The sequence below is a fragment of the Trichosurus vulpecula genome, chromosome 6, assembly GCF_011100635.1.
Source record: "Trichosurus vulpecula isolate mTriVul1 chromosome 6, mTriVul1.pri, whole genome shotgun sequence".
Classification (NCBI taxonomy): Eukaryota; Metazoa; Chordata; class Mammalia; order Diprotodontia; family Phalangeridae; genus Trichosurus; species Trichosurus vulpecula.
The window spans coordinates 48,030,070-48,052,335 of record NC_050578.1 but is presented as its reverse complement, the minus strand read 5'-3'; the positions used below and the strand labels follow the sequence as shown (position 1 = coordinate 48,052,335).

The 22,266-nt window shown below is 38.7% G+C and overlaps 1 protein-coding gene across 1 annotated transcript in view; it reads right to left on the bottom strand.

The window, feature by feature from the left end:
* Positions 1 to 365: 365 nt before the first annotated feature.
* COL25A1 (collagen type XXV alpha 1 chain) overlaps positions 366 to 22,266 on the bottom strand; it is a 560,431-nt gene continuing 538,530 nt past the window's right edge. Inside the window, exons 33-38 of the mRNA XM_036764944.1 lie at positions 19,919 to 19,972; positions 17,879 to 17,905; positions 16,522 to 16,575; positions 11,059 to 11,136; positions 7,421 to 7,459; positions 366 to 601 (exon numbers count right to left, since the gene is read on the bottom strand). Of these exons, the coding sequence (XP_036620839.1) occupies positions 599 to 601; positions 7,421 to 7,459; positions 11,059 to 11,136; positions 16,522 to 16,575; positions 17,879 to 17,905; positions 19,919 to 19,972 (255 nt within the window). The 3' untranslated portion in view covers positions 366 to 598. The remainder of the gene's footprint in view (positions 602 to 7,420; positions 7,460 to 11,058; positions 11,137 to 16,521; positions 16,576 to 17,878; positions 17,906 to 19,918; positions 19,973 to 22,266) is intronic.

The window sequence follows — 22,266 nt, the reverse complement described above, 5'->3', positions numbered from 1 at the left end:
CCTTGGGAACGACAAAAGGAACAAAAACGTTCAGTGACTGGGATCAAAGGTGGGAGCAAGCAGCGAGTTAGCATTAGACAAACAGGTTGGGCACACACTTCATGCTCTTTTAGTTTGTTTGAACAGATAAGGGGGCGTGGGTCAGTGGTGGTGGCCGAGGTGAATGTGGATGAGAAGACATACGGCTCTACATACAATCAGTCAGTACCATACAATTCATAGCGTTTAGTTCATATTTGGTCACGTTTTCATGTAAACGACTAGTTCATAGAACTTATTGTCCATGGGAGTCCAATGGAAGGGAACATCATGGCAGGTACAATCGTGCTCTATCTCTGCTATTTCCACATGGCTACATGTCATCATACCAGAGAGCTCTCGATCTGTGTGGTTTCAGGTTTCTCTCCCCATGGTGTCCTATACTGCCTAACTTCAGATGTGAGTGAAGAAAAGATGCACACACGGCCAATTCAGACAGGTAGAAGCAGCTACATGTAAACATATCTCAGACTTGTAAAATCTCTATTTCATTTTTCAACTATAAATACAAAACGTAGAGCATTATATACACAACTTCATGCTTGTAAGGTTAGATTCATCACTGCAGGGGAACAAACAAAAATAAGTAAAATTAGTAATCTGGAAATTAAGCCACAGAAAATTTGGTGAACAAAACAACAACTGAGAGAATAGAGATTATTGTTTGTTAACTAATCCTCAACTGGATTACTTCTACAGGAAGCTTCCTTTTTAAGAGAGCTCAAGAGGAGGCAGGTGGGTATAACAATGCATGGAGCACTGGGTTTGGGGACAGGAGGCCTTGAGTTCAAATATAGTCTCAGATACTTGCTAGCTGTGTGACCCTGGGCAAGTCACTTGACCTTTATCTGTTTCAGTTTTCTTATCCATAAATTGGGAATAATGACAGCATTTATCTCCTGGGGTTACTGTGTGGCCAAAAATGAGATGAAATTTGTAAAGCACTTTGTAAATCTTAAAGCACTATATAAATGCTAGCTATTACTACTAAAGGCAGCTAGGTGGTGCAGAGGATACAGTGCCAGATCTAAAGCCAGAAAGACTCATCTTCTTGAGTTCAAATCTGGCTTCAGACACTTACTAGCTGTGTGACCCTGAGCAAGTCGTTTAACCCTGTTTGCCTCAGTTTCCTCATCAATAAAGTGAGCTGGAAAAGGAAATGGCGAAACACTTCAGTATCTTTGCCAAGAAAACCCCAAATGGGGTCACAAAGAGTTAGACATGACTAAAATGACTGAACAGCAACAAAATGATTATTAATGAAATCCTATTTCTGCTTCAAAACCAAAACTACCGGCTCTATTCTATGTGTCCAGCCCTTTACTATGCTGGTCCAGCCCTCTCAGAAGCTATGAAAACATCTGTCTTGTGTGGATGGCTTAGCATTTCCTTTTTAGTAATGAAAATATCTTTTAGCCTCTGACTTATGGAGTCATTGGAATCACATAGGATAGCAAAGATATGGCATAGCAAAGTGCTGGATTTGCAGTCAGGAAGATACAAGTTCAAACTCTGTCTCAGCTACTTAGTACCTGTGTGAGGTTAAGGCAGTGAACATCTGTAAAATATGGTGACTTCACTTGATCACCTCTAAGGTACCTTCTAGCTTGAAGTCTAGGATCCTTTGATCTATTTGAAAGGATATCACAATTTCCTGCTGTATGACTTCATTCACAATGGAAACTTGTGGCTGCCTAGAGCCAGGGGTGGGGAACCTTTGGCCTCGAGGTCACATGTGACCTTCTAGATCCTCAAGTGTGGCCCTTTGACTGAATCCAAACTTCACAGAACAAATCCCCTTGATAAAAGGATTTGTTCTGTAAAACTTGGACTCAGTCAAAGGGCTGCACCCAAGGACCTAGAGAGCTGCTTGTGGCCACAGGCTCCCCGACCCTGGGTCCTAGATCTTCTCATGCCTCTCCCTCCTCAGGCTTCCCTAGCTACCTTCAAGTCTTCATTCAAATCCCACTTACTACAAGAGGTCTTTCCCGGTCCCCCTCAAAATTAGTGCCTTCCCTCTGAGAGTACCACCAACTGATCCTGTATGTAACTTGCATGCTCACAGTTATTTGCATGTTATCTATTGGGAGCTTCCTGAGGGCAGAGCACCCATCCTTAACTTTGTATCCTCAGTGCTTGGCAGAGCACACTTACCAACTTGATTGACATCACTCTCATATATCCCCTGTTAGAATGTAAGCTGCTTGAGAGTAGTATCTTTCTCTCTCTCTCTCTCTCTCTCTCTCTCTCTCTCTCTCTCTCTCTCTCTCTCTCTCTCTCTCTCTCTTTCTGTCTCTCCCTCCCTCTCTCCCTCCCTCCCCTAACACATCCAGCACAGTGCCTGGCACATGTTAAATATTTAATAAATGCTTGTTGACTGATCATATAACCAACTTGTACTAGCTATATAATCCAGGGCAAATAATTTATTTAACCCTTCAGGGCCTCCAGGCAACTCTCAAAGAAGCCAAATTACAAATGAGTTGCTAATATGCATTGGTGGAGAGAAATCCCACACTGGAAATTCCCCATGTAGATGAAATCACAGGTCTGGATCCCTCCTCTCCAACCCCCAACCTCCAACACCACCAAATACATGTGTAAAAGTAGTACGTATTTCCTGAAGCTGGAAATTAATAATATTTTAAACATATTAAACTTATCATAAGAAAATATGTTTTCATGAAACCTCCCTTTTCCCCAGGCTCATACTAATCTGCAACTGTGATGTAATTTTCAGAAGAAAGAAGAAAACCCTTCAAAAATGTAGTAGTGCTCAAAGGGTTAGCTGACTTGGGTTCAGATTCTGGCTCAGACACTTTATAGCTGGAAGGACTTTCTACTTCTCCAGCATGACCTAGCCTACAAGTATGTTATGAGTAAAGCATTTGTAGAGAACTTACTGTGATCTATAAACAGGATTAATTATTAGAAGTGAAAGGTTCTGATGTTCTAAGTTTTAAAAATCCCCTAAACTCCTCAGCAAATTAGAAGCTATCACCAGCCTGGCCATACTAGGACCGTTTGAAGAAGGAAGATCTTTATACATCCTTCTTAGGAATAAAATACAGTTATTTGATGGACCACTCCAGGTTGCCTACTTTATCTCCTGGGGCCATTTCACTTAGAAATGTGAACATACAAACCAGAAACAAAAGGGATTTGAACCAAGATCAATTGACCTTGCATGAGCTTGTACATTCCTTCATTTAGAGCTCAATACATGGCTTTTGATGGACTGAACAAATGAGTGAGCAAATTGCTGTTGGAATGAGGCCCTGACTAAAGAGACTTGGCTAATTAATCACAGTGATTTATAGTCCTGTGATGCTGGTTCAGGTAGGGTTTTCTGGTTTGGTTTGGTTTGGTTTTTTAGACTAGACTTGTGATTATATTAGTTTAGGGAGCTTCTGGTGAGGAAGCTTTCTCTTCCAAATTAGCACCAGCTTTGCACCTGACAGTCTTAAAGCATTCCCTGAGGCATGAAAGGTCAAATGATTTGCCAAGGCTCACACAGCTAGGATGTGTTGGAGGTGGAGCGTGAATCCATGTTTTCCTCACTGTAACATCAGCTCTCCATTCACAGCTTCATGCTACTTCTCAAGAAAGTGATTAATCATAGAGTGCCAGGCCTAAAGTCAGGAAGACTCCTTTTCTTGAGTTCAAATGGCTTCAGACACTTATTAACTGTGTGACCTTGGGGAAGTCACACAGCCTCAGCTTCCTCATCTATAAAATGAGCTGGAGAAGGAGGTGAGCTCACAAAGAGGCAGGTACAACTGAAATGACTGACCAACATCAAAATGTAATAAATAAACATAAGCTCATTTTTATATTGAGTTTTCCATATGTTAATCTCATTTTCTCCTCATTGAAACCCTGGGAGGTAGGTGTTACTATCATCCTCCATTTTACAGATGGGAAGACAGAAGTTAAATGACTTGGGCAGAATCACACAGATAGCAATTATCTGAGGTTGGATTTGAATCCGGATCTTCTTGACTCTCAATCCACTGTTCCACCCTAACCACCTCATGGTTCTAATTCTTTCAAAGGCATATTGATGCTACTGGACATACCCTTGAGCTGCAGACAGCCAGGTGTTGCTAGTCAAAAATAAATATGTTATGAGTGGGTTAGAAACTTGGAGAAATTAAACCTTTCCTTTTTCATATTCAAGGCTTGCAAACTGAAAGAGCCAGCCTTTTGGATAGGATTAAAAATCATTACAGTACTTCAATTACAAGGAGTTGAAAATAAATGGTAATTCTAGCACTGCATGCCATTGAAATACTCTTTGATTGGACTACGATTGTCACTGGGTAGTTTTCACGCATAAGAAGGAGCACATCATGATCTACCTCTTTGAGAATCATCTGATCCCAAATGTAGATAGCAACTTATCTGATAGTTTGAAAAAGAAGTACAGGTAGGAGCATTAAGCAAATGAAGTCATCAACGGAAAATCTTTGTTTTCCCCAGTCAATTGTATTACTTGACCAAGCGGGTGAAATTTTGTTTGTTTCAAGGTTCTGGTGAGGAAACTTTCAAGGGAAAGAGTTGTGCAGGGGCTGACCCACTTCCAGAAGTTTCAGGGTGAATGGAAGCTGAGAGCTCTTTTCTATGCCTCCAAGAGCCCCCATGCATAAATGAGCCACAGAAAATTGGGGAAATGAACCAAACAAATGCAGGTGACACTGGCTTCATGGTTTAATTTCACTTAGTCCTTTTCTTGTTTAGTGCTTTTTTCTCCCCTTTAGTTGGATTTCTCCTTTTTAATTAGCTAGTGATTTTTTTCTAGGTCTGGACCTGTGACTTAATTGGTATAGTAACTATTCTTCAATTTATAGTCTCAGGTACTAACAGATTAAATGCCCCATGAAGGTGGGATTTAAGAAGTGGGTCTTGAACTGATCTAAGGCTATCTTTCTATTCTCTATGGCATATTCATTCTCTAATTAGTGCCCAACACCTTTTACAATGACCTTTCTTTCACTAAAGCCCATCTTTGATACCTTCGCATGGTATGGAGGGAACTCTGGGTTCTTGAAGCTAATACTTAGTGAAGTGCCTGTTTCCTCTGGTCTGCCCCACCAAGCTGGAGAGATTGCATACAGGCCCAGAAATGGATTGCTTGTGCAAGGACCAGTAGAGCTAATTTTGAAGAGCTGCAGCACCAACAGGTCAGCCATGACCAAAGGGGAAAAGAGGGGATTGCCTTTAAATTTTCTGCCTGCTCTACTTTATAACTCATAGTGACAGATGATGAATTTTTAGACTCCAAAGACTAAGGTTCAGAAGGGTTGCCATCTATAAGAGTAGAGAAAGTTGGATGAAATCAGCCCCCTTTTGATGGATCAAATCATCATTACATTTTATTAAATGGCTTAACAAGTGTATATACTCTGGGTCTGTGTTTCACAATACTGTTACTGTACAAAGAATCTGGTGGAATTATTTTTTCGAAAAAATGCCAGTATCAGGTGGACGCTAAAAATGAAAAAGAAGGGCTTTCAAAGGCTCATATCTACTTTGAGTACTTTATATTTTCAAAGAAATATCTTCAAAGCCAGAGAGGTGCAAGGTCTTTTAAGCCAAGGAAACCTTCTATGTATGTAAACTCTTGCCTCAAGCTAGGACACAGATCTGAAACAAAAGATTAACTAAATATTTAAAAAGTCCAAGCTGTTTTGGATATTTTCCATGTTCATCTAGCTAAGCACAGCACGTTTATTGGAACAGCTTGCCCTCGCAGTGGTGATTGAGTGCAGAAAGATGGATTTTGAATTGTAAAGTTTGCGAAGTGTTTAATGTGTATCTGTCTCATCTGATACTCACAACAACCCTGGGGAGTAAAGGCTCTTAGCATCCCCATTTTAAAGATGAAGAAACTCAGGCCAAGCCACTTGCTCAGGATCTGGGATTTACACAGTTAGTAAGTATTTGAGACTGAGTACAAAGTTAGTTCTTCCTGATTCCAGGTCCAGTGCTCCACCACTTCGCTACCTCAAAGTTTCAGAAGCATAATAAGCATTGGCTTTGACTCAGAAACCTCCCCTTAAATGACAATGAATGGTTTTAGTTGGCAGTGTACATTATAACTAAACAGGCTTGTTATTCTTCTTGTGTCATGTCCGCCTCTTCCCATTTGGGGTTTTCTTGGCAAAGCTCCTGAAGTGGTTTGTCATTTCCTTCCCCAGCTCATTTTACAGGTGAGGAAACTGAGGCAAACAGGGCTAAGTGACTTGCCCAGGGTCACACAGCTAGTAAGTGTCTGAGGCCACATTCGGACTCAAGTCTTCCTGACTCCAGGTCTGGCGCTCTATTCACTTTGCCACTTAACGAAAAAGTGCTTGTAGGTAAAGCAAGTCAGCACCATCGGTTTTCAAAATGGAATTCTGAATTGAGGATCCCTTTTGTTCCATTATATACCAGTGCCTCTTCCTTTAATATATAGACAAAATCAGTGGAACTAACAAACTGTGGTGCAGTGTTACAAAGTTGTCTCTGGAGTTCTAGCTTTGCCACCTGCTACTAAATGAATTTGATTAACCTTGATTAATTAATTAATCAACTTGATTAATTAACTTGATTAATTCACCTTATTAGGCCTCAGTTTCCTTATCTGTAAAATGAGGGGTTGGATTGGATGAATTCTGAGGTCTCTTCCAGCTCCAAATTTCTAATTCTTTGAATGAATAGTCACATACCTTTAAAAACATCTTAAGTTTACCTGACTTTTATCTAACAATCAATGTAGCATTGAAGGGGGGGAAATAAACCTTTAGATTTTCTTCCTGCTCTGCTTTATAGATCAGACTGATACCATTTTCAAACCCAGTGATTTATCCAAGCAATGTTTTACCCACTGCTGTTAAATATATATATATATATGTGTGTGTGTGTGTGTGTATATATAAATATGTGTATATATGTATGTATGTGTATATATATAATATATGAAGAGAGAGACAGAGAGATAAAGAGGAGAGAGAGAGAGAGAAAGAGAGAGAGAGAGAGAGAGAGAGAGAGAAAGAGAGAGAGAGAGAGAGAGAGAAATTGGGAATATTTTAGTTTGTGGGAGAGGCAAACTGTTACTATTAAGACGGACTGCCCCTTTCCAAGATTAAATCACCTTCAAAACATAAGTGGTAAGAATCAAGAACTTTTTTCCATCCCTTTTTAGGGTGGCCCCCTGATCAATAACCTGTGAACAAGCTTACATAAAGACATCTCTCCAGAAGAGACTTGACTTCATGCTTGTTCGTGACCTGACTTTCCTGAAGGTCACTTTAAAATACACGAAAAGGTCCAGAAAGCTTTAGTTCACATCAAAGCAAAGGGAGAAGCCATGTGAAGAGAAATACTTCTTTGATCTTACCTTTTGCCAACACCCAGGCATCGGTAATCCATCCGGCCCCTGTTCCAAGGAGAACAGAAAGGACACTTCTCAGTATCCCAAAAGGAAAGAGAACTTCATAGTTACGCTCAAAGGCTTAAAAAAACCTGATTCTCTAACCCTAAAGGTTGAGTCTATACTTCTGCCTTTTTTTCTTACTAGGATTTCTTTAAGTAGCATATAGCATTTCAATTCGGATTTCCTCTAGAGAGGGAATAGCTGTAACTCAACAAACAAAATGAACTAAGAAGAAAACAATTTTGAAAAGCAAACTAAGAAATTGACAAATTATAGTATGGCTCCTCACGGCTTCGTCTTTAAATATCAAGTGCTGTACTGCAGCTGTAATTTAAATGTGCTTATCTTTTCATTATCTTTATTAAGCCTTCCGATTTATCTATACTGAACCCTACCTGATCAGAATAGCCTATGCATGACAAAGATAAATGATCAAAGCCTTGTCATTTCTATCTGAAGCTTCCAATTCACAGCATGCTTAAGACTATACTTCCTTCCACTTCATTTTTCCCTTTAGATCATCAATCACAGTAGAATCTAACTGAATTAAAAGTCATGCTGCAGTCAAAGAATTCTATTAACCATTCCTTATCTGTAGAGGGGTGCGCTGGAGCCAGCTTGAATCTGGCTCAGGAGAGCCAATGGTTAAATTTTCAGTGTGAGCATTTACATCTTAGAAGTTGGCAAATGCTAAAAAGCAGGTTTTGATTTATTGTTTTATTAATTTAAACTTGAGAAAGTGATAGAGAAAATTTAAATAATGCAGATCAAACATAAAAGCACAGGACGATATTCTTCTTCAGAAAGCTGGTTGTTAACATTTCTTAGTGCACCACTATTTGTATACCTTTTATATAGTGCACAGTAATCCATCTATTTGAAATTTATCAGGTATTAAATATCCACTAATTTTCTTATTTGTTCAATTGGACTGAAAAGTCATCTAATTTTTAGTGTGCAGGGAACTTTCCTTCTATTACAAAACACATTCTGCTAATAAATGTAGACATGCTCCACATACAAATATTACCAAGACCATAACATTTGATATATCATGAAAGCATGCTTGTGTTTTCCCCATGAAAGATAACCATGGATCCAAAGCAAACAAAAGAAAAGACTGGATACTTTTTATTATAATTCTCTAGGTAGAGAATTAATATATTCTATTCTGAAAAATCTAATCTTAGGAACGTTCATCTTTCCAGAAGCGTGCTTGGCTAACAAATCATAAAATAACATGCAGACCAGATATAACCCCCCAACCTAATCATAAAATAGGAGACTTCAAGAAATATTCTTCTTTTAAAAATAAAAATAACAAAAAGTATATAAAAAAACCAAAATCCTTAAAAATATCTCTAGATATGGGGGAAATTTTTTTTTTTTAGCATTGCCAGATTGGTACCAGGAAAAGGATCAACAGAAGAATTTTAGTATAAAGAGGAATTGGAGTTCACGTTAACACAGAGTGAGGAAGTGTGATGGACTTCGTCAAGTAAGTTCTAAAAGGAAAGACCATTAAGTTGGAAATGTTAAGCAAAAAGGAGAGCAAGGTATTTGGCTGCGGACCATTATCATCTTTAAAAGGATGATGAAATGAGCCTGCCAATTTTGGGGCAGAGAGACTGTGTTGCTACTTCATTATTACGTTGAGTTCTTATATGTAATAATGCTAACAACACTAGTCTGTCAGATCCACACCAGAAGGGTCATGTCCAGAGGAGGCCTCAGACTTCTCACCCCTGATAACCTCTATTAGCCCTTAGGTCCATCAATAAGATTGGTTCAGCCAATCCTGGGAAGCAAGAGGGGGCCTACCTGGGAGCTCTTAGAACTAGAGAGAGAACTATGTTAGCAGGAATATGGACACATAGACCCAAGTCAGGGGGTCTTGGCATAGGTGGAGGAGGAGATTCTTTTTCCTATTATGGACTGCGCAATCTGCTCATGCTAGATCTTCCTTCAATGGACCAGACAGACTAGTGAGGCAGGGCACGATAAAAAAGTGAACCTTTTGTTTAGTATAGGAGCATGGGCACTTCCTGATAAGCTGCAAGAAGCATGGAGATCTGAAATTCCTGACATGGAAGAGTATGTGTGGGATATACCAATGAGGGTCAAGTAGAAATTTGGTGCAGAGATGGAGGTGGGCCCTTTTTAGCTGGGAGATATCTATATTGAATCTATATCTGTATATCTACCTATCATTCTATCATTCTATCTATCTGTCTGTCTGTCCATCAGTCTGTCCATCTATCTATCTATCTATCTATCTATCTATTTATCCATCCATCCATCCATCCATCTCTGTCTGTCTGTCTGTCTGTCTGTCTGTCTGTCTGTCTATCTATCTATATGTTTGGTGGATAAGTTTTCCCAGGCCTTGGTAGGTTTAAGGTGAACATATCCCTAACTAAATGATTGAGTCTAGGTGGTTGTAGGTGAAAAGTTTTTGCCTGGGCCCTCTATTCTCATGAGCCTTATCTAGGACTAGACAAGAAGATGCTTAGCAAATTTCATTTTAATATTAAGGCCCAGACTGAGTTTAGTCGGGAAAGAGATAAAGCTTGCAGATATTCTCCATTTCTCCAGAACTAGGCTTATATCATAAGAGGCTTTCTTTGCAAGCTGTGAATGGTGGACCTTTATTTTTTAACTTTTAACACTTTATGGTGCCACCTATCTTAAATCATTTGACGTGATTTGCTATTATTAGGAAGTAGGGATCATAGACTTTATTTTAGATCTGGAAAGGACCATGGGGGTCCTCTAGTCGAGCCCCCTCATTTTACTTAAGAGGAACCAGAAACAGAGAAAAGGTAAGTGACTTATCCAGGATCTCACAACTAGTAAGTGTCTGAGGTAAGATTTAGACTCTAAGTCTAACACTCCATCTGCTATGCCACCTATCTATAAAGATGATTCTAATTTTTCCATTGTAAGGAGTCAGGAGTTTGGTGAAATCTAGAAATTTGGAGTGAGATGTGGAAAAATGAAATCTGAGGAAGTCATTGGTAAACTGGAGACATGGGTTTGCTGAAGGGGATAAAACAAGGCGAACTAGGAGGTTCCTGGGTAGAGATGGTCTGGTCCCATCAGGTGGTTTATCTCTTCCTTGAGAAGTTATAGCCTTCCATTCCACTTTACAAAGTAAAGTGAAAGTGGGCTTCTAAAGCATAACTCTGGCAGCCTGCTCTTGTCCTTGTATAGATAGGAACTTGCTGATTAAGACAAAGATTTATTTTTCTTCTTTTTAAAGAAAAAACAAAATAAAAAATTAAATTATAAGAAAGTAATAAGTTTATGGCCTATTTCAAAGGACACAGAAATATGGTGGCCATGTCAAGTGTAAGCAAAAGACCAGGGAGTTAATTCACATTCACTGATTAAAAACAAAAATAAAAAAACCCCAAGCCCACACTGGCTCTCTCCATCTTGCATTAGTCTCTGGAGAAGCCAAATGATCCATGCACATGCATGTAAATGTGTTGAACATGTAAAGCTTGCTTCAGAAAGGCTTGCTTTACATTGCTAGAGACTGACGTGTGATCACACAAAGGAACCACATGCAGGTTTGGTAGGAAAGAGAAATACTGTACCAATTGGCAAGGGGCATCCAGCCCATCCAGGCCAGGCTGACCCGGCTCCCCTTTTTCCCCCTTAACTCCACGGAATCCCTGTTTGATGAAGATCAACTTGTAACATTACTGACAAAAGAAATGTCCTTAAGTACTGAGGCAGCTGAAGAAAGCAAGAATTTGTAGCCATGAAAGACTGGGAGAGGAACAATTCTGGAGTACCTTTCGATGGTTGGTGGATGGGAATGAGATCGGGGCACAGCTCCACGAAGTAATGGGTTAATCTTTTCAATGACTTCCCTTTTTTTAAGCACCAAATCGAGATGCCATTCAGCCTATGCTGTTTTCTCTTTCAGTCTCACCTGTGTGTTTGGGAGGGGGGGTCCATTTTAAAATCATTTCTTTAGGATTAATATATTCAAGGTACTAGGCTTGAGAAGAAAAGATCCTGTGACCAGTAGGTTCCTTAGGACTGATTAACATCTTTAATGAGTGACTGTAGCAAGATACTTCCAGTTTGCTCCTCTCCCATTTTATTCTATGTCTTGTTTTACACTAGATATCAAGACAGACTTCTATGAATGAGACATACCAACGGGCAAGGTGCATCTAATCCAGGGGCACCCTGTTCTCCTTTCTCCCCTTTGGGACCCTTTCTGCCTTTCTTTCCCTTTTCCCCCTGTGGACACAATAGTTTGGATAAAACAGAGATTTCATTTTGGGGGTGGGAGTGGTAAAAAATATATATATATATATGCATACACATATATGCATATATACTGGTTCAAAGGACAGTTTTAGCCAACAGAAGCCTGAACAGACATTTACCACTCTGTTGTGACTGGGTTGAAGAATGAGTGGAAAACCCAATTGTATTAGCAGACCACATCGGCAACCCAGATGAGTCCTGGGCATCTGCGTGTGGGGCAGGGTTTGAGAGACTCGGGCAATCTTGAAGTGGAGAACAGACAGACAGACAGAGTGGAAGGCTAATGCCGGTGTTTACTCCACCCACAGTATCCTCACGGATGACTTGTTTCAGTGACACATAGCCTAGCTGGGCTGACATAAACAATAGTAGTCAGTTTTGTCAGGGGCAAAACGGCAGAGTGGGTCCCGGAAGGACCCACTAACTGTGGCAAATGAAGTTCCCGGTGGGGAGGGGCGGCTTCTTTGTTGAACTTACCTCACTTGTGGGCACGGACATTTTGAACCTTGCAGCTGCAGACTGAAGTCGTGCTAATCTAGGAATACTAGAAAGAACGCTCAGGCCCCTACCTTTCAGAAACGATACCAGATGTCTTTGCTTTCTTTCTCAACTGTTGGTACCATTTTATAAGGCTATCTAAAAATTGTTCAGAATCTTAAAACATACAGATATTTAGTCACAGCCTCTATTAACAATGGAATCCTTTTTTCCAAAGGTTAGTGTGGCTTTTATGGATGGGTCACTGAAACGAGTCACTGAAAACGCTTTCTTTTTTGTTTGTTTATTTATTTTCCTGAAGGCCAATTAAAGAGTCAGGAATATTTATAAGCCTCAGGTTTTGTGCGGTTTTTTTTCCCTCCAGTTATTTCCCCATTGATCCCTTGCCAGATGATCAGAGTGGTAGATGAGTTTCTGGCGTACTCTCAATTTAGCAAAAGCAAAAGTCATCCTGTTTAAAATAGGAAAAGCAAGGTGGACTCGGTGGCACTAATACTAACAAAAAAAATGAAGGAGTCAGGATGATTATGAGGTGGAATAATAGCCATAGGAAATTAGTATCAGCTGTCAAGGTAGGAAATTTAATTGGCAAGAAGGATTGTTTGGATGGAGGAATTTTCAGGAAAGGCAGCACAAAGAGGAAAAGGAAGGAATGCCCCTCTGGATAGGGAAAATTAGCCAGCAAATAGATAACCAACAGTTTTCACCAAGGCAAAACCACATGGATAATCTATATGCAAGGCAGAGGCAGCTTTTAACACTTTAAAAATAATTTATAAGGCAAATCAGTATTTAAAGGAGAACACAAAATGTAATGAATTCCACATTTAGATTAGTACGTTCATTTGGCAATCAGGCTATATAATGAAATTAAGCTTAAAATAAATGCTGAAGCAAAGAATCAGACTCATCAAAGAACACATACATGGGGACCACAAAGTACTATCAGAGAAACATCCAAGTATATGCATTAATTCTGCCAGAGGGTGAGTGGAAAGTTCCTCATCGGGCACCTGGGTGCCAAAAAGGAGACATCAAAAGGCTTCAAATCAAAGCCCTGGGTAGGTATGTCTTACTTTAATGCTGAGGGGAGATGAGAAATTCTGTTAGAGTCTCTGAACAAAGACAGGTATCACAGGTCATTAGGAAAGCGGATAGACCAAGTAATATTTTAAGACTTCAGTCTTGTAAAGTGAATGCATGTCCTTGTTTAACACTATCTTCTTTTTAGTGCAGCAAAGTGGATAAAGAACCAGGAATATCTGGATTCAAGTCCTACCTCTGACACATATTGTCTGTGTGACCTTTAAACAATTCTCTAAGACTATTTGTTCACTCATTTTTCGTTCATGTCTGACTCTTGGCAAACCCATTTGGGGTTTTATTGACAAAGATGCTACAGTGGTTTGCCATTTCCTTCTCCAGCTCATTTTAAAGATGAGGAAACTGAGGCAAACACGGTTAAGTGACTTGCTCAGGGTCACACAGTTAGTAAGCGGCTAAGGCCAGATTTGAACTCATGAAGATGAGTCTTCCTGACTCCAAGCTTTGGACTCTTTCCACTATGCTGCCCTATTCTAAGACCGTAGGTTACATTGGCAGAGAGATCTCTATAGCAATGAAATTGCTAGTCTAGTCTCTATTCCTGTCCTGGGAAGAGAACTGATCTGGGGTTCCACGGTTCACCTCCTGAGTCATGGTTAATTCTCTCTGTGCTACATGTGACCATGACTAGACATCATAGGAATGAATCTTGCAGATTTACATTTATGTTATTTTGATGATTAAAGTACATTGGACACAGACTATCCAACTCCAGAGCTTGAGGCTGCCAAATGAATGCCAGTGGGGAAAGGGTTTGTGAATCAAATCAGATAATAAGCCCCTGGCATGCTTCAGGCTTCAGGGGAAGAGGTATTACTCTACAAAGGCTAAGGCATCATTGTCACTGTTAATCATCACAATTATCGAAAATCTGTAGTGTCTTTTTGTGGAGCTCAAAATATCTGTCCCCACAGGTAGACTGGGTGTCTGCCATTGCTAATTTCCATGTGCCATGATGAGGGTTGAGGCACACAAGGCATTCAGGTTTAGCTTACAATTCCCCAAAAGGTAAAATTATTACTCCAGTCCTAGAAATTCTAAAATATTCAAAGACTATGTCACTGTTGTTGTTCAGTTGTGTCCAACTCTTCACCACCCCATTAGGGTTTTTCTTGGCAAAGATATTGGAGTGGTTTAACATTTCTTTCTTCAGCTGATTTTACAGATACAGAAACTGAGGCAAACAGGGTGAAGTGACTTGCCCAGGGTCACAGTTAGTAAGTGTCTGAGGCTAGATTTGAACTCAAGAAGAGGAGTCTTCCTGACTCTAAGCCTGTCTCTCTCTTTCCCTCCCTCCCTCTCATGAATCTATACATAAAGACTGTAATTTCATTAGGTTGGAAAACCTCCTGGTGTGGAAAATCTCTCCAGTAATGTAAACAGGCAGTTATACTGTACAGATAAAAAAATACAAAGTTGTAAAAACAGACAAATATATGATTTAGGAAACGAGAAGAGTCATTTTTATAATACAAATTAAAATGTTCTCTTCTCTCTGAGATAATTCAGATCCTGTTGCTGCCTTGGTTGAGTCCTACAGAATAATTTGAGAACAAGAATTCAGAGCTGTTTAATAGAAATGTGTAATGTGAAGGTAACTTGTTTTACCAAGTTGCCCAGGGCTTTCAAAGGTTCACTGACCTTCAAATAACCTAGTATTTATCAAAGGCAAGCCTTGAACCTAGGTCTTTTTGACTCCAAGGCTAGCCTTCTATCCACTATATTGTACTCCCTTTTAAACAATATTTATAGTTTAAAAAATAAACTCAATTTTCTTTTTTTAAATAATAGAAATCTTTTAATTAGCATCTACCTCCCAGGGTTATTATGAGGCTCCAGTGAGAAATATGTAAAATGCTTTGTAATCCTTAAAGAGCTATATAAATGCTAACTATTTTAATGTTTATTTTAAGTTAGAGGATTAAACATTGTATTTTAAGTGAGCTAATCTTTCACTATGATGACTATTTTCTCCACAAACAGTTGGAAATTAAACTAGACATCTATGTTCATAGCCAGGTTAACTTTTTGGTTCTAGGACATGCCTAATAAAATAATAGGATAGATAGAAGGGAAAGAAATCTATATTTTCTTTTAATTCTCTGACATTTACTTTTTTTGTTTAATTTATCACTGTCTGAAATCCAATGATGTTGACATACACACATTCACCGGGGCCAGTGTCTCCTATGGACAGATGGCACCTGATGACTTTGACCTATTGAATAAAATGCAGTACTAGTAGTGGACACACATATCCACAGTCTAAACTACAGTCATTCCATACTGCAGCTGAAACAGTACTGCCAGAAAAAGAAAATATAGATATCAAGTGTTCCCCAATCCGTAATTTTTTTTCCTTTTTAAACAGTTAATGCATTACAAAAGCTAATGATGTCAGGACAAGGCAAGACATAAACAGTCCTACATCTTCTCTGCAGTATAAATACGAAAGGTTTTTCTACAGTTTGCTGAAGCCTGATACTACGTTTGTTGCTACCTGTTACAGTTAATGTCATGAAAACTTCATTCTTTGAGTTTCTAAAGCCTGAGTTTGATATCAGTAATGTAGAATCTGATCATATCAACTATAAAACATTAAGATTTCTCATTTAAAAACTCATATTTTTCATTGAAACTTCAGAAAGTGGGAGAGCCTGGTTCCTGATGCCACACAAACTGAAGTTTATAAAGGGTAAAACAATTACCCAGCCTACTCCTTACTTTCCCTATCTGAAAAATAGAACCTGTGGTTCTTTTTCATGCAAAGGGGTTTATGTCATAAAGATGGAATCCACACCGGAAAAGCATCACTGAAGGGTACAATTTAACTCCATTCAATGATTTAGTCAATGTCATTAGCCTTCATTTGCCAGAACCTGTGCCCCATCTACTACATCTCACAGGAAAGCCTGGGGAAAATATAGTCTGCTGAAGACAGGGGTTCAAATCTATCCTTCATCAGAGACAACATTAACAACAGTTGACTTCACAGGCTTCTCTAGTCTCCCTCTGAGCCTTGACTCTGTAGGTCCTAGTGTCTGCTTATTTTTGGCACACAGGATGAGGAAAAGACTAAGCATATGAGATAATTATGAGCCTGGGAAAACAAAAAGGAGTGGATGGAATAGGATGAAACAAAACAAAGCAATTGCCAGCAACGTCAAGGTCACCTTTTCTCCTTTCTCTCCTAAATCACCCTTCTCTCCTCGAGGACCTGGAAAACCCTGTAGGAAAAAAAGAAAAACAAACAAAACCAAAAGTATCCATTGGTCTAATGTGTGACAATTATGTTGGGGAAAATATTCAGATTTATTATTTTTCTACAGACACAGAAAGAGTTAAAAGTATCCCAAATAACTTCAGGATCAAATTAACCACCACAACAATAATAATAGCTGATGCCATTATGGTGTTTTAAGGTTTGCAAAGTAAACTTCACAAAATAGCAACTATTAAACCATTTATGCAAGTCTGATCAACTTCCTTAAGTTGTCAAAACTCCCTTTAGCTCCTGCATTGATGCTTTTCAATGAAGTCTAACAGCTTCTTGACTTGTCCTTCATAAGCTTTCTCAACTAATGTATTCAATTAAATGTATTCAATGGAATGTAAGCTCCTTGAGGGGAGAGACAGTTTTATTTTTGTCTTTGTATTCCCAGTCCCTAGCACAATGCTTGGCATATAGTACGGTGCTTAACAAATGCTTATTGTTTGCAGGACGCTGGACTCTGGAGACATTCGTGGCTAACATTTTATGAGATATAAACTAGGGATAGTATACAATTTAGGTTAAGCTTAGATTAAGAGGGAACTGAAGAATTCTTGAGATAATGTATATAAAGCTTTACAAACCTTAAAACAACCTATGTGTCAACTATTATTGTTAATAATGTTAATTATAATTAATAAGGATATTAATAATGGTGACAGAAACTACATCAACAACTTTGAATCACCACATGTGAGCAGGGTTTGTGTTTTGCGCATTCTTTCACATAACCTGGCTCTGACTCCACCGGTAAAATCATAATTAAGCTTTCTCTCATTCCAATCCAGTTTAATCTAGTCAAATCTTATTAGGCAGCTGCTGTGGACTGAGCACTAGGTTTAGATCACTGGATCATAGATGAAAAGTTGGGAGGAACCTTAGAGGTCATGTAGTCCAACCTCCTTGCATCCAGATTAGGAAACTGGAACCCATAGAGGTTAAAAGATTAGACCAGATACCACTGGCATTATTAAGTCTTTTAACTCCAAATCTAGCAGTTTTTCCATGATACCATTTCTATTTGAGAAAGTAGTTTTAAAATGTTACCATATACTACCCTATGTTAACTTTCTCCACTCTAATTGTCTTTGTCCTATATTCATTACACACAAACACTTGAAATACATTCCACATCACTCCCTAAATTCCTAGTATACACAGTGAATGGTAAATAAATAAGCAATATCCATGCTGTTATAGCCACAAAGCACACTAGTATCTGTTACTACAGGAATATGTTCATTATATGTTTTACTTACATCAAGACCAGGTTCTCCATCCTTCCCCTGCCAAAGAACCATATGAGCTATATTATTGTTCCTAAGCTTAGGCTGTTGTTTTCCCTACTCAGGACACATCCTACTCAGGATGGTTGTGCCAGCATGTGAGCACACAAGTATCAAAATGACTACATTGGAAGTACAGAAGCTGGACTTTTGAGTGGAGTCACACATGTTTCTTCCACTAGCCTGGTGAAAGATGATGATTCATAATTCCTACAAATGCTATACACTTTCTTATTAAAGCTCCATGACTTGATTGCATTTTTATGGTGTTCAGAGGTCAAATATAAACTTTTTTCTGTTTTTGAAGCTTGGTAACCAAGTCATTATTCCAGGAGTTGATTTTATGGAGGAAAGCTTCAGTCATTTTAAAGCCATGTTAAATTCTGAGTGTATATGCTTCTTAATGTTTCTGCATATCTTTAACATGAAATAATAATAATAGCTAGCATATATATGTATATATATGCATATATATATATAGTGTTTTAAATTTTGTAAAGTACTTGACAAATATTACCTCATTTGATCCTCACAATGATCCTGGGATTTGGGTACATTTTTCAGCCCCATTTTTGGAGAAAACTGAGGCAGGTATCAGTAAAGAGACTTGCCCACAGTGACATAGCTCATAACTTTGGGAGGCAGAATTTGAATTGAGGTCTTCTTGACTCCAAGTCTTATTCTCTATCCACTATGCCTTTTATCTGCCTCTAAATTAGTAAGATTCTAGCTCCTTCATAGTGAAGGAAGTGAAACATGTTTCATGGCTAAATGTTATATTGATTTTTGTTCAAGACACACTTCTGGTCTCTCTGTAAGTGAAAAGGACACAAAGGGAGAAAGTTTTAAAAATGCTACTTTTTAAGCAGATTTTGTAAATAAATGCTGGTCAAAAATAAAAGAAATCACAAGCTGGTTGCGCAGTGATGATCAATCCATCCTTTCTTAGAGTATAGCACATACTATTAAAACAATGTACTTCCTCTGTCAAGTTCAGTGATCCATTCAACTTCAGCAAGAAATCTGCTTTGACTCCACCAATCTTTTGGTGATTCATCTCAAAATCACAGTGTGTTAAGGTCATAGTTTAAGTTTTGTTTGTTTTTTAATTAAAAAAGAAGGGACATATATGTAGAGTAAAACAACCCGAAAAAAACTTGATCGTATTTTAGCAATGTGTTGTATGTTGACGTTATGTCAAGTATTTTAACAAAATTCAACTGTAGTTATATACATTTTATTATTTGCTTTATAATTTTATTTCCATGTGCCTGAGGATTTTCAGAGGAGGAATGAAAAGATGTGTTAGGTTTAGTTTTCCCAGGAGACCACTTATTATTCCAAGGATTATTTTTTCTTCACATTTGTAGTGAGGCATCGCAGACCCTAGATCTATGGACTGGGAAAAGTCCTCAAGGCCTTTATATTTAAGCCTCTTGGAAGCTTGTGAGGACTGTGGGTGCTGATGTCTAGGGCCTCACTACAAGACAGAAATGAAAAAAGAGCATTAACCTCAACAATTTTGGAAAAGGTCATTCTTAACATACTTTTCTATATAACATATTGAATAACGTGCATAATGTTATTCTGTGTTAGTCTTTTTTAGAGCTAACTGGATAAAATAAACAGAGTAGTAAGACTGTTAAATTCTAATTTCTTGGTAGAATTTCTGTATCTAATTTTTATGGACTAAACTTTTAATGATGGGCACCTAGTCAAAGCAAATGTTACAAGTGAAGAATTAGAAATAACTTGAGCCCCCGATTGCACATTACCCTGGTTTGTTCCAGCGATAATCTGGTGTTTTCCATTGTGTGTGTGTGTGTGTGTGTGTGTGTGTGTATGAGTTCAAGAAAGAATAATGCTGAAAGAAACAGACATAATTAAGGCTGTATTTCAGGTGATTATTTTACTGTTTTCCTTGAATGATTATTCTGCTGCTTAAGGAAATGACTGGGAAAATAAATGACATTTCATCAACGTATGGACTAATGAAAGTTACAGTCAACTCACAGGCAAACCATAAGGTCCTCTGGGTCCAGGCTCTCCCACGGCTCCCTTTTCACCCTAAAAGAAACATAATAATGCAAAAAAGACATTCAAACACATATACACTCTTTATTTTTGTAATCACCTATCCTTAAATTTTCTATTTAAAGTTAACCCATAGCATTCTGTCAAAATCGCAGAGAAAATGATCTCAGCCAGTCATGTCAAGCAATTTGTTATTAGTAACTTACAGTTGTAACACACAGAACATACTTTACTGAAATCACAGGTCCTACGGTAACCAGTTCCCATCAGCTCTGTCTGAAAGCTTATTCGTCTAAAACATTGTGCCAGAACTTCATTTGTTACAGTACAGACTTATCTTTTCTATTTGTTAGTTTTTTATAAATGCAAGGATGAAATATTCTGATATCTTCTACTGGAGTCCACAAGTGGGGAACCTGCAGCCTTAAGGCTACATGTGGCCTTCTAGGTCCTTGGGTGTGGCCTTTTGACTGAGTCCAAGTTTTACAGAAAAAATCCTTTTATTAAGGGGATTTTTTTTCTATGAAGTTTCAACTTAGTCAAAGGGCAGCACTTGAAGACCTAGAGGTCCATATGTGGCCTTGAGGCCACAGGTTCCCCACCCCTGTACTAGACCCAGCTATAGTGGTGTTAATTTGCTGCTTCTCCTTCAAAGGGCATTTAAAAACTATTAATCCTCCTTATTAGAAGTTATTGGGAAGATATAGGCCTGTGATTACATTAATACAGAGGATACCTTCTGTGAGCACAGGCTAGGAACTTGCTTGTAATTTAGAATCTGTAATTTAGAATCTTGGAGAACTGCCAAGGCTACTTAGTAGTTAAGTCACACAGCTATTAATAGCTACTACTACTAATAATTACTGATTAAGATTATTAATTAATTAAAATATTACTTGTAATTACTCATTGTAATTACTAGTGATAGCTAGAATTTATATAGCCCTCAGACACCAGATCTCCCTCCACTATAGCACACCCCCATGGTTAAGATATGCCTATTGATCAAAATCTTTGGTAGATCTATTTCTCTCTCTCCATTCTGCTTTTTTAAACTAGGCAATCAACCTCAGCCAATCTATGAGAAGTTAAGGAAGGAATTTAAAGAGCAGTTGATCCAGTCAGGGGGATGGCCTCATGACAGTGACATGGCTATGATAATGGCTGGGGAAACAGAGGGTAGCTCTATTTCAAACACCACTTCCCTCTGATTCTGTTTTGCTAAATTAAACCTTATCGGTTGTGGTATGAAGACTTTGCCTGTGAAACCGACATCTAAGCAGGTGACCAGAGGAAAGATACAGCCTCAATTCTGGCAAGCCACTGTGTGGAAATCAATTGATGGCAGAATTTGAAGGGTTACCAAATTACTCATCCTGGCATTTTAAAGTTGCTTTGAAATTTTTGAGCTTTAAGACAGGCTCCTCATTGGGCAGCCACCCTGATCTCCATTCCGACCCTTATAGCTGAATAAAATTCTTCATGGCCAAAGTATAGCAATGGATCTACAGTTATAGACTTGAAATTAAGCAGGCCAGAGTTCATACACCTACGTGAGTATGGCCTTAAAGCCTTCCCCCTTGCAAGGGTTGGCCCTTGATCCATTGCTTTACACACTTATGGACCCCCTCCTTTGGAACTGTATTCACATCTTGGGCTGTTTTTCATTGAATATCCTCAAAAAGGGCCCATTTTCATCTTTAGTGGATGGATTTGATTTTCTGAGAAGCAGTCCCAAAGTCTAGTGAATAAAATGTGTGGTCAAGCTGAGTAAGATCGACCATTTTCTAGTCAAAATGAGATGAAACTGTCCTTGACTACTATCTGACCTTGGATAAATCATTTAATCTCTCTAGACCTTAGTTTTCTGAGGGTGGATGTTAGAATATAAGGTCCTAGAAGGTGTGTATTGTTTAATTTTTGTCTTTGTGACCCCAGCATTTACCACAGTGCCTTGTAGCTTCTGGTGCAGTGGACAGAATACTGGGTCGAGAATTAGGAAGACCTGGCTTCAAATCTGGCCTCAGCCACTTAGTAGCTGTGTGACCCTGGGCAAGTCTAAACATCCATTTGTCTCTGTTTCCTCCTCTGTAAAATGGGAATAAGACTAGAACCTAGCTCTAGGGTTGTTGTGAGCATCAAATGAGATGATAATTGTAAAAGATTTAGCATAGTGCCTTGCACATAGTCGGCACTATATACAAGGTTGTTGATGATTAGGTTTCTCGAATATTGGCTCAAATGGTTCAGAAGCCAGTTCTAAAAGAGGGGATCTATAGCTGCGTAGCAACAGTAGCATCAGGTTATTACATGGTTCCATTGAAAGA